The sequence below is a fragment of the Phallusia mammillata genome, chromosome 1, assembly GCF_965637545.1.
Source record: "Phallusia mammillata chromosome 1, kaPhaMamm4.hap1.1, whole genome shotgun sequence".
NCBI lineage: Eukaryota > Metazoa > Chordata > Ascidiacea > Phlebobranchia > Ascidiidae > Phallusia > Phallusia mammillata.
The window spans coordinates 33432095-33444413 of record NC_137252.1 but is presented as its reverse complement, the minus strand read 5'-3'; the positions used below and the strand labels follow the sequence as shown (position 1 = coordinate 33444413).

The 12319-nt window shown below is 35.7% G+C and overlaps 1 protein-coding gene across 2 annotated transcripts; it reads right to left on the bottom strand.

Annotated features, from left to right (window-relative positions):
• Window positions 1–82: 82 nt before the first annotated feature.
• On the bottom strand, window positions 83–10206 carry LOC145239026 (MMS19 nucleotide excision repair protein homolog). Of its 2 annotated transcripts, XM_080102319.1 has the most exons (8): window positions 10188–10206; window positions 9120–9276; window positions 7481–7733; window positions 7098–7215; window positions 4136–4324; window positions 3026–3136; window positions 2491–2586; window positions 83–1057 (listed from the first exon to the last, which is right to left on the bottom strand). In XM_080102319.1, exons 4-8 carry the CDS (start codon window positions 7134–7136, stop codon window positions 941–943), a joined length of 552 nt encoding a protein of 183 aa, XP_079958445.1. In that variant the 5' UTR covers window positions 7137–7215; window positions 7481–7733; window positions 9120–9276; window positions 10188–10206; the 3' UTR covers window positions 83–940. The 2 variants fall into 2 exon arrangements, with proteins under 2 accessions (XP_079958445.1, XP_079958449.1); XM_080102323.1 differs by lacking the exons at window positions 7481–7733; window positions 9120–9276; window positions 10188–10206 and adding an exon at window positions 7299–7440.
• Window positions 10207–12319: the final 2113 nt, after the last annotated feature.

The window sequence follows — 12319 nt, the reverse complement described above, 5'->3', positions numbered from 1 at the left end:
ACAATTTCTTGATTCGTTTAGAACGAGATTGATAAATCGTGATTAAAATAAAACGCTTCGGCGTTTTCAAATAGCATGAAACTTATTGAAACCGTTTTTAATAGGCGACAAACCAAAATGCATTGTGACGCAACACAAGTAAATTGCTAATGAAATAGGTGATATAAACACATTTTTTATCATTTAGCTTTATTGCAATTGAATGCATACATACAAATGTAAAATGGACAATTTTTATGTGTACTATGCACAACACAATTTGCAAATAAATACCGACATTTAACTAAACGATGCTCATAATTAACATAGTTTGACACTGCCAAAGTATTAAGATTTTCTTTTTTGATGATGAAAGAGAAATGTTATATTAACAGGTAAAATAAGTTCTGGGAATGGCTACATTGTTGTACAAGTTCAAATCTTAGATGACTATTTATTACAAACAGAATCACAATTTTTAACAGTTATGGTAAATGTTAAATTTTGGAATAAGTTTACATTTTTAATGATGAATGGCAGAACTTAAAATACGGTCTTTAATACTATACCAGGATGGCAAAACACTAGGCAAGCGGTCCAAAGGCGACTTTTGGTGGTTAAAAATGACTTTTCGTTTTTCTGTGGTGGTGACAATTATTTGGTTAAAAAAGGAGACACAAATTAGATTTTTACATAATCAAAGCAATAACTTAAACATTAAGTGACAAAAACTAAAATTAGAATGTGTACATTTTTCTGCCTGCAGTTCTTATTGAAATTTGCACCCCCTGTACTATACTGATGCAATGCCTAGAACACATTCCACACACTAAGTAACAAGCTAAAATAATAAAAACGATCACCACAAATGGAGCCACATGACAGAACCCCCAAATCAAACTTTGAACCATTGCTAAGTTCCCACAATGCACCATTCCGATCTAGCTTTAGCTGCTTCTGTTCACACTGAGCGTTTGCGATCATCAAGCGTGTGACAGAGGCTTTTGATTACTCTGTTTTTCATTGGAATAAGCGTTGGTGATGGGAGAAGCGTCAGAGCTCCGATGCATGTGACAGCCTGAATAAAAAAACATGTATAATTTATTAAATAAAGCTACACTAGGGGTTTTCAACTAGTGGTCAGTGGTAACTTTGTGGTCCACAAGACGTTAATTATATTAGATGATAAACTGGAATTAGTTGCATACTAGAAGGGTGGCTTAGCACATATTGCCATTGCACATATACTATAACCTATTTTGTAATCGGTCCCATATCAGCCACTGTATTTTATACCTCTAGTTGTTTCTGCATGCAGAAACTCATGGGTCCCCCACACATGCAAAGTTGTAAATAGTGCATTTTTGGAAAAAACAATAATAAATTTAGGTGCTATGAGTTTAAACAGGACGAAAAAAAGTCTTCAGAAATAATCATGCTGTGTGAGATAGAAACTACACAAGTCACATTTAATTCGACAGTCATGTAAAATTTTATCCAAACCGGACCATGTTTAAAATTCTGACCACTAGGGGTGTTATTAGCAACATTCCTTAACGCTTCTGACGTTATAAGGCTGTTAATACCCTCTCTGACCCGCATGTCCAAAATGCCTACCAAGTAATGCACAAACACATGTACCATGTGTTCTGTTGCCTATACTATACCGTTACACCACAGAAATCTTTCGTTTGTGGTGCGCAGCAACATACAAAATTGTTTCACATTTTGGGGTCTAGCGGGCCAAATACTGGGGTTATTAAGTCAAACGAAGCAGATAGCACATCTGCATAACTATATCTACCATCTGTAAAAGTTTCATCCAAATCCACCAAAGATTTCATGCCAAAAGTGCATGGACAAACTTCGGCGGAAAAAAGAAAAAAACAGAGTGAAATCAAGATGTGTCCCCTTCAGGGAAGGGGACCCATAATAATTTACTGAATATTCAGTGCAAAAAAAGGTTATACAAGTGATTGGCCAAATATTGTTAGCTGTTTGATATCACTCTTAAAAATTCTGTATTGAAATAACATATGTCAAGCCAATATGCTTGTTGTGGTTGCTTTCAACTGACTGGTACACGATATTTATTTCATTAAATTGGTGGTCTAAGCCTGAAACGAGTTGAGAACACTGATTTACATCATGGGGTGCAAAACCAGTTTCCAGATGCTTTAAGGTAAGGGAAACAAGTTACTTTCCAGGAAATATAGAAGAGAGTGCAAGAACTATGTAGTGATTTCAAAGGCATACCAACAAATGCTTCAAAACTCCTGATGTACATGAAATACATTTGAACACCCTGAACATAAAATACACTTTTCTAATTGCACAAGAAAAAAATTAACAGCTCAAAACGCCTAGCAAAAATCAGAGAGTTCAATGGATGACTTATTATTGAGCATGATGCATTCAGGCCTTGACTGCACACCAAGGAGTAATGATAAAAAAAAAAACATTTGCAGCATCACAAAACATTTTTGGCTTAAAAAAACAAACAAATATTACCTTTAGTCTAACTGACATGTTGCCTTTAAATTCCAACAACGATAGAAAATTATCCAGAAGTGTGTCTGCATAGGAATCCATTAAATCTGGTGCATCCTGTAATTGTAAATCAGTTCCATATAATAGTTTCAGTTGAACATAACGTAATGTATCAAAGGTGTGAACAAATAGAGGTTACAGTGATACTTAAAGTATGGTTTGTCTTGGACTCATTGTAATCAAGAAAAAGTGCTGTTACGAACAAGTTTATCACTTTTTGTGCTTAACGAATTAACTATTTTTCTTTAAAAATCACATTAAACACAAAGTTTGCTTATATTTCATTTGCTTAGTGTTAATAGTTATAAATCTGTTAAAAGTGACAATTTATCCAACAGCATGCAGTAAAACACTGGAAAATATACTGGTATTTAGCCAAAAAAGTGTAAAAAATACTTGTCAAGTGCAACAAAACAGCAAACAGAAGGGGTTTAGGAAAAGTAACTTAGGGGGGCAAAAATTCTCCTTTATAGTTGTCAAAAGAATTCCTTTTTACCTGAATGAGGTTCAAAAGGGCAGCTAAAGCAGATAAAAGGAGGGAGGAAACTTTTGAGTGAAGGGACTGCAGTAGTAAAGGCCTTAAGCTTGAGAATTGTGCCAACAAAACCTGGAAAAATAATGCAAAAGTTATTGCCTCTGTTCTGTTTTTTTAAAACAACAAAACTAGTTTGCCTTTTCTCTTTTTTCTGAGTATATAAACATCCCTTTTTTTGTTTTTGGTAATGCTACTCTTTAAGATTATGTCTTGTTTACTCAACATACATAACGTTCAGTGTTGCCAGGTTGCGCTTTGTCGCTGAATTGGGCTACTTTTGACGTCAAGTTGCGGTCTTTTTTCATCAGTTGCGGGTTGCACCTTTTTAGGCAGGTTTGTGAATGGCATTTTCTACCAAATGATGAGCAATGATTGCTGTATTATTGTGACGTCAAAAACCCTGTAAGTTTTAACATCCAGCTGAGCAAAAGAATGCTTTCAGCCTACGCAATGCAATGTTCACTTTTCAACCAAAAGAAATTGAATAAACGCCTCCGTTGTTACCACTTCATAAGAATTGTCTCTAGGCAAAACAATTTCTTATATGTTTTAAAGGTCGTCTTACTTTGTTATTAATGTGAAACATATTTGTTTCAAAGTGGAGATTATTTTTTAAAAAAACAGCATGAAAAGTGAGTAAACAGAGTGTGTTCACCAAAGTGTTACTGGAAACAGTTCAAATTCAATTTTAAAATGAACAAAAATTATATCTGAAAAGGAGAAACCTAAATAAATATCACACAAATAGGTGAAAGTAGTGAAAATCGATTGCATTTCAGGTACTTGTAAAATTGGGCTCCTTTTGGGCTACTTTTGACTGGTAAAGTTGCGCTTTTCCGCAATTTGACCTGGCAACACTGATAACGTTTAAAAACACACATTTACAACAAAAATGAGAACAAGTTTGTTGTAAAGATATTACTTTTCTGTTACACTATGCCATAAAAATGCACTTTAGGAAGAGATCTTTATTTAACAATTTAGTCAAAAAGATACTGTATGGCAGTCATCTAAAACCTTTTCAATTTTAATTTTTAAGCTAAAACTAAAATCAAACCAACTAATTGTCACCTGCTTTGGAATGAGAAGCATTTCTGCCAGAGCAGTTAGGTAGTTTGCTTTTCTGTTTTGTTTTTCCTCATCTTGAGGTTCATCCAATTTCATGGTTTCAAAGGCATTGACAATCTTCGATAAAACCAGAAGAAAGAATCTTTGTCTGTACATGATCTTTGTTATGACATGAGACGCACTGTTTAAAACCTGTAAAACACATAAAAGAAAAAGTAAGGTTGTACAGATGAATCCGGTTAATCGCATCAGCGATTTGCTAAAAGCATTTGATGCTGTTAACCGGATTATGCGATAATCCGGTTGCTATGTAACCAGTACACACACTTAACAAAGGTGCTCATTTTCACTTCCCCAGCTAAAACAAAGTTGCAGTGACGACGTTCAACTATGGCAACAGAGCAGTATTTTCTCTCTTTTGTTGCCGAGAATTAAAAAAAGTACTCTCAAGTCAAAACTAGATTTATTACTCTCAGCGCATTAGATGACGCCATGCTTTCTAAGGTGCATTGAAGAAACAGTAGAGACGCACACACACTCTTTAATTAGCGCAAACACCACAGTTCGCTTGATTTGTGCTTTCTCCTGCAGTCAGGTTTATTTGAAAGATATGTTACATCGCATCGTAGCCAAGGGGCCCAACATTTAAATTTGGAAACTTCCCTATGAAGGTGGTTTATGACGTTTTAATATTGTTTTGGGTAGTTTCCCTTATAAATGTGCTAGGCCTCCCGCTTAATATACACAGAAAATGGACTGTTGTGTTAAGCGGCAAAGTGCTAGGTACATATTTGTAAGCAAGCCCAAACCCGAAAGTACACGACCGAAACCGGGACAAACTTAACTTTAGCACATTATACAGCGCAAGGGCGCTAAGGCGAGCTGCATCAGTTTCTATTATAACCCGTTATCCTAAGACTCAGATTGTGGCGCTACTTTCTTGCTTACTCAGCTCATGTATTCTTCGTTGCGCTGTTTTGAAAAAAATCAAAAAATATAAAACAGACTACATTTTTTACTGGTTCGGTTTCGGTTTCGGTTCGGGTCCAATGCCAAACAAAATATAGGGTTCAACTCTGGTTCAGGTTTTCAGAAAATCGCAATTAGCGGTTCGGGTTTAATTAAGTTAACCGCTCAAACCGGTTCACGGGTTGGGGTTCAGTTCTGGTTAACGCCCTGGTTTTAATATTTTTTTGTTTTTGAAGCCTGGGTGAAACACTGGGTTATTCAGGGTTAAAATTTAGAAGAATCAAATTTGGATCAATAGCTAACATCTGTGTTAATTTAAATAAATTTAAACCACTGTTTTTATTTGACGAAATGAGAATATATAACAAACCAGCGTTAAACAAAAAAAGAAATATTTTGGGGGTTTAAGGAGTGAAAATTTCTGAATCATATTAACATTACAAAATTCTTGAGAAAAGCTTATGTTGCACCAACCCACAAAGCAGAAAACTCCTAGACCAACAAGATGTACTTTAGTCAGTACAGCCGTTTTTTTTAACTCTATGTTTTGGGGCTTGTGGGTGAACGGCGGGGTCGTTTGGGGTCAAACTTCAGGAGGATCAAATTCGGATTGATAGCTAAGATATGCACAAATTTAAATAAAGTTGTAATTCTTCTAAAAAAAAATATGTACAAAAACAATATGTGCCCCCTTCCCCACTGGGATTATAAATCCTGATAGCAAAACCCACCCTTTAAACTTGGCACCTTTAGAATCTACTACTGGTCTGAGATGGTGGCATGCCATACAACTAAAAAAATCTGGACAGCAGGCTATTACAAAAACTAATACTACCACACCAGAAATTTACTAGATCAGTTTTTATTTTCCTGCATGACAAACAAAAATATATACAGTTGATTTCTGTTATATTTTCATTGTTTAAATTCTATATCCTATATTTACTGATTTACTCTACACACTGTTTGACTTACACACATGTTTTTTGGCAATAGAAATAAACAGATTTTATTTCTTTTTTGGCAATAGAAATAAACAGATAACAACTTGTTTTTTTTAATCAGCATGCAGTCCTTAGTGATCAACAATACCGTTTAGCCTAATTTATACATGACTTAAGTACTAATTCTTGAATTAGTTGGTCAAAAATAAAGAAGATACATTATGATGGAAAATTCTTAACTGTGTTGTAATGCCTACAAGTTGACCTTTAGTGACCTGTGGTTATGCAATGGCCAAGCTGACAACAAGAATTTAAAGAGCATTTATCGCAACATTCGAAATAGTTAAGTTTATTATTTCATATTTATGTTGATCAACGACGTTTTGCCTGACATAAACGAAACCGGAGTACGTTTATCGAGTTTAAATTACATCTTAGGTGTAAAACCTTCACCAAAACTGAAAATGCATGTGATAACTCAATAAAACGACACAGCATTACGGTACAAAAAACAGCTGATTTCTAATCACCCAAACCACTGCCTCGTAAAACATCTGTCCGGATGTCAAGGCGAGCGGGAGTGCTTAATCATAAACCAGTGAATTCCTCTCTTGGGACTTATATCTGACTGATAGGGTACACATATTATTGGTTGCAAAGGTAACTGGCAAAATTTTGAATACCAAACAAATACCCTGCTTAAACAATTATTAAAATTTTTAAATATTTCTGCACCATGGGGCTTGTATTTTTGGCCTAAAACTAAAACCAATTATTAACTAACATCTCTGTAAATTTGAACAAATTTGAAGCACTCTTTCTTGACCAAACGTCTCACAAATCAGCGTTAGAAAGAAAAAAGAAAAAAAAATACTGAAAAAAACAATGTGTGTCCCCTTCGTGGAAGGGGGCCCATAATATGTGTAATAAGCATCATACTACAGCATGACAAATGAAACCTAAAGATCCATGTGAAATAACTAAATACTTTGAAACTTGTATCCAAACCCAAACCCAAAAATGTCATCATATTTTATATTTTGCAACCCTACCTGCCCGAACATGTTGAGGAGCTTGTTGTTGACTTTCATGCTGGGAATATGTCCCTGTTCTTGCTAGTTGTGCAGGCTAAGCAGCAACAGATGTTTGGAGTTGTTGGGCAGAGTAATTCTGTGAGGAGTAAATTTGATTTGTATTAGTTTCAGATGGGTGAAATGATTGAGGGTAATTGTCTTGACAAAAAGGCACCACACCATGATGGTTGCGTGAATGAGGTAAATCCATATGATAACAGCTAGCTGGAATACAAATTTGCCGAGCACTGAAGTGGCTTAGATCAAGTGGAAAGATTTGCTCAATATTAGTCTGAGCAGTTTCATGTTGATGGTAAAGCCCTTGTTGATTGACATGGGGCCGTGTCCGAGTTTGAGCTTGCCTTGTCAAGTGTTCCATGATGTCTGATGTTGAAACTGCTAAGAATGTAAAACTCTTCCTCTCATAGCTGCAGCATCAAATTGGTTCCTTGCATCTGTTAGTTGGGGACAAGGAGCAGCTTGGTTGTAATATGGATTGTTGGTTGGGTTTTGAGGTAGGTGGAAGTTTAATGGAATTTCTGGCTGCTGACATGGATTTAATGGTTGGATAGGATTGCTGGAAGATGCCAAATGTTTTCCACTTGTTGAAGCATTCTACAATATTAAAGGACAATTTAAATATCTTGTTATATAACTATACTCACAACAAGCTGTTTATTAGGACACAACATTTTTTACTGTGGCTAAAATACAGTTAACCTCGGTTAATTAAGACTTTTGCCCGGTATCTAAGAAAACACTCCATACCCCAACTGAGGTAAAGTTAGGCATTTTTTAATGAAATTCAGGAGTACCTCACAAGTTGATTTCAATATGCTGGTAGGCGGCACATTATCAGCAATTTAGTTACAAGGGGGTGTAACTATACACGTATAATTCTGTCAAATGTATATTTTGTTGTAGTTATATGATGTCATTTGATGTGTGGGGTTTTAATCTGTGCTACGCCAACTGAAACATGTTTTGTTTAAATACAGAGGAAGTTTGATTTGTAGGTAAACATGTTTTTGTCTTAAGCCTACATAAGTTACACAACTTATTATTAAAATTTTACTTTTAAATTACCACATCCACAAAAAAGCAAAATAATGTTCAAAAAAAGTTTAGGTTTAAAATGTCAGAAACGAACTATAGTGGGTGCCTTCGAAACCACAGGTGCACTTGATGCGCTTGGTAGCACGCTTGGTAACCATTTCTCGGGCAACGTAATTTACAAAAACTGCTGGTGACTCGCTTTGGTGGAACAACACTTATAACCAGGGTTGTCACACCATCCTTATTTCTAAGATTTGTCCTTATTTTGAAGGGCAATGTCTTAGAAAAATGTATTGTCCTTATTTCTAAGAAATGATCTTCTTTTTGACTTCTGTCATTATTTTGTCTTATTTTCAACAATTACAAGTCAAGACCCTGATAAAAGTAAACCTAGACCTGAGCTGTCGTGAGATGAACAAAGTATTTTCTACGAACAAGGAGTTGCCGGAACAGATTGTTTCTGGCAAAAATATGGCATGTGATATGCCATGGCTCGTTTAAATAAGATTAATTCGAAAACGTTTGTTTTGTTTAAAATGGAAATTTAATTTTTCGGTGCCCTTATTTTCAGCTCCGCGTCGATGGCAACCCTGCTTATAACAGATGTGACATAACTCAAAAATCCTGCAGCTGTCCTGTTTTTATGGGAGTTCCTGTGTAAGACCAATGTCAGCAGGTCCCAAACAAGTAAAAGAGGTCAAGACAGGACAATTAAATGATTCTGGTGTGAAATTTTTGCATGCAATCCACAAAAATGGTGTCCAAATTTTTTGTTAAACAAACTCTTGTGCAGCCGCCACACCCTGCAGATTGGACCACCTGAACAAGGTACCTTAGAGCATCAAGCAGACCAGCAGTTTTCGGAGAACCTGACTTTTGTAGATACTGAACTTGTTGTAGATGCTACCAAACTATCAACATCAATAAATTAAAAACTGTTTTGACCTGGTTTGGTTGTAATTGTTTGGAACACAATCTCCTTCAAAATTCCGCTTCATTTAATGAAAAATAATCCACTTGGCAAATCCAGGTCTGGTTTCCTAGATCTGCCACTTTACAATGTAGAAGTCAGCAGTTTGTTGGTATGATCAAATTAAAACATCTGATTGAAAGTACATAAAGCAAAAATTGAAAACAACACAATTGAATTAAAAGGTAACTGTATATTGCAAAAGAATCATCTCAACATTTTTGTCTATTATTAACTCATCCAAATACTTAATGTATAACTTATTAATTTGAAGGCTACTTGTACAAACTGGTCAATGTAATTAAGTATACAACGCATTTTTTAGTATTCCAAGCAAAAATACTGTAAATTCTGTAACACTGTTAAACAGTACTATATTTCATGCCTTTATAGGAACGCAATAAGTAACAACCCAAAACTTTGCGCATACTTCAAAAAGAGGAACCTACTGATAAAAATAAAATGACTTTGCAACTTTCCGGTAAATCCCCTAACCGCGAAGAACAACCTTTAGACACGGGTCACTGAACAGCCTGATACAAGTGTCGGGCAGACTACAACGATTTTATTTTAACTAATAACGAAGTATGGGATGGCAACACAACAATAAAATTACTGGAAAATTTTGTAATATAGATGACGCTAGCTGCAGACAAAACAACATATTGGAAGGTATTGTCACTGCCTAGTTTAATGCTTCTTTTCTAATTTAAACCCTTTACTGAATTAAAAAAGGTAAAATATAGTTATAGTGCTTTTCCGTACCAATGAACTTGCCATGAAGGCTACAGACCTTAACCTAAGCTAAAATCACTACGTGGCGAGCGAATCCACAACTTACCCCAATGACCTATGAACTAGGATTTACCAGATTTACCATGGACAAAATTCCGAATGGTTTTAATAAATATCTTAAGCGACACCAAACATGCGTTATATCGCATTTTTCTACATGTTACCAACCAAACAGACCCATTTATGACAATATAACATTGCTATCATATAAATAAATGTTAGAAGTTGAAGAATGTTGAAGTACGAACGAAGTATGTTGATGCAGGCTGTACAATCTGTAATAAAAATACTTTACTTAAAAAGTGGAAAACCAACGAGCGAAACTTTATTACACTGCTGGCAAAAACGCAGGATTCTTAACAGGAGGCGAGATTTTCTACAATCAGCGATACAATCAGCGCCGCTTGGTACGTCACAAACACATGTTGCTCTTACCAGACACCACAACGTTGGGATACAGCTGCTTTTCAATATTACAACACGAATATAATAATTATTACTTTTTACGTATTACTACAAGCAACTCAAGTTAAGACAAATAATTACACACAGAAAACCAACACAAATCCACACAATAAGATTAACAACACACATTTTACCTTTAGACTTTGCCAACCTTCCACCTCCAACTTCTCCAACTAAACGACCTTTCCAAGTAAAGGATTGAAAATGTGCCGCGTGATTCTCGAACTGTAATTGGTCGAGGCGGTGAAAACTTAATCAGGCGTAACAATGCAGTTGGAATTAAAGAGTTCGAAAACTGATATGCTTGTCATGTTTAATGTGGACGTATTTTATTTTCATGAAAGGCAGGACAGTAAAATGGGTTTCTTGTTACAAACAACAGTGAAACCGATCTTGTGTTGTAATCAGCGATTTTATAACTTGTTTTGGTTTTCTTTGCATATTCGGTGGTTCGTTGGCTATTTTGGGGAATCTGTAACAAGTTACACAGCATGCAATCCTTTTTGCGATTTTGTGCCGTTTCGTTTCTAATCAGGTAGTTTTCTGATTTTAATTTTTACACAAACCGGTTAGGGTTTGGATCAGGGCTACTCAAAACACCCCTGTTGGTAATGTAACATGTCTGAGTAAGCCAAAATGCAGAGAATTACAGTCGTAGTAATTTATTGTCAAAGCCGAACGTTTATATCAGCAAAACAAAAGCTTTCATTTGTATAATTCTTATCAGTTCAATAATCAATCAAATAAATAGTGATTTGAAAGGGCAGTTCATAACACCACAAACAAGACTAAAGCAATGATTAAATTTGCGCAACAATCACCTTCCTTTGGTAGTTGTTATCGATTAAAATACATTTTCTCGTCACAGTCGCACAATCTGACTGGAACTTTTTTAAATAAAAGTGTAGGCGCCTCGCATTTCCCCCGAGAAACCGATTTTTGGACACCAGCTCGGAAACTGCTACCTCATAGCAATTTTCAGGGATTTAGCACACAAACAGGTACACAGCAAAGCGTATGTAATCGTAATCAAAACATCGTCGAGTATGCAAATTACTATTTCAAGAAGAGCTATTTTGAGTAAAATTTAACTTTATTTTACTTAAAACCAGTGAACTGCGTGCCGCGACACACTAGTATGCCTTGAGTGATTTACAAGTGTGCCGCGAAATATTTCCTGTTTGTAAGTGCAAACAGTTCCTGGTGTTATGGGACTTCATGACGAAGTACTGGTGTGCATAACAACGTTATAAAGCTCATAGTTATGAAAATTACGAATTTCATTACGAATTGTCATTCGTAATGAAAAGCATCCTTACCCACCACAATAAAGTTCAAAAAGGAACATTTTTTGAACGACTTTTGTTCTGTTTGCCTGCGAAGTGTGCCGCGGAAAGAAATTTGGGTTTTTTTATGCGTTGCATGATTAAAATGTTTGAGAACCACTGCTTAAAACAAATGACTTAGCACAATATTTTCTTAAGCCACTGGAAGATCGACTGAGGCGCTCCAGGATGGAAAGTAAAGACGAGAAGATGAGACTCCTCTCATCCAACCAATCCCTGGAGAAGAGAGTAAACTGGATTCAACAAGTGGGCGTGGTCGATCGTTAACAGGATGTGATTGGTGGAAAAGGGGGCGTGGTGTTTTGCAAAATCTACTGGTTTTTTTTCGCGCTATATTTAATGCATCAGACTGTGTTGTGGGTGAAAACATAGTTGTAAGCGGCTTAAAACTGATGGATACTGTCAAACATTTGAACATACTTTTCCTCTCCTGAGACAGTTCGCTCACAATTTGTTTTAATTGCGATTTGGTGGTTTGTTGAAGGGTTTATTAACTATTAGCTTCGCCATTTTCCAACATAACGAAAATTGTTTGTGTTTCTCGAAAATAATCTAGATTTATAATTCTT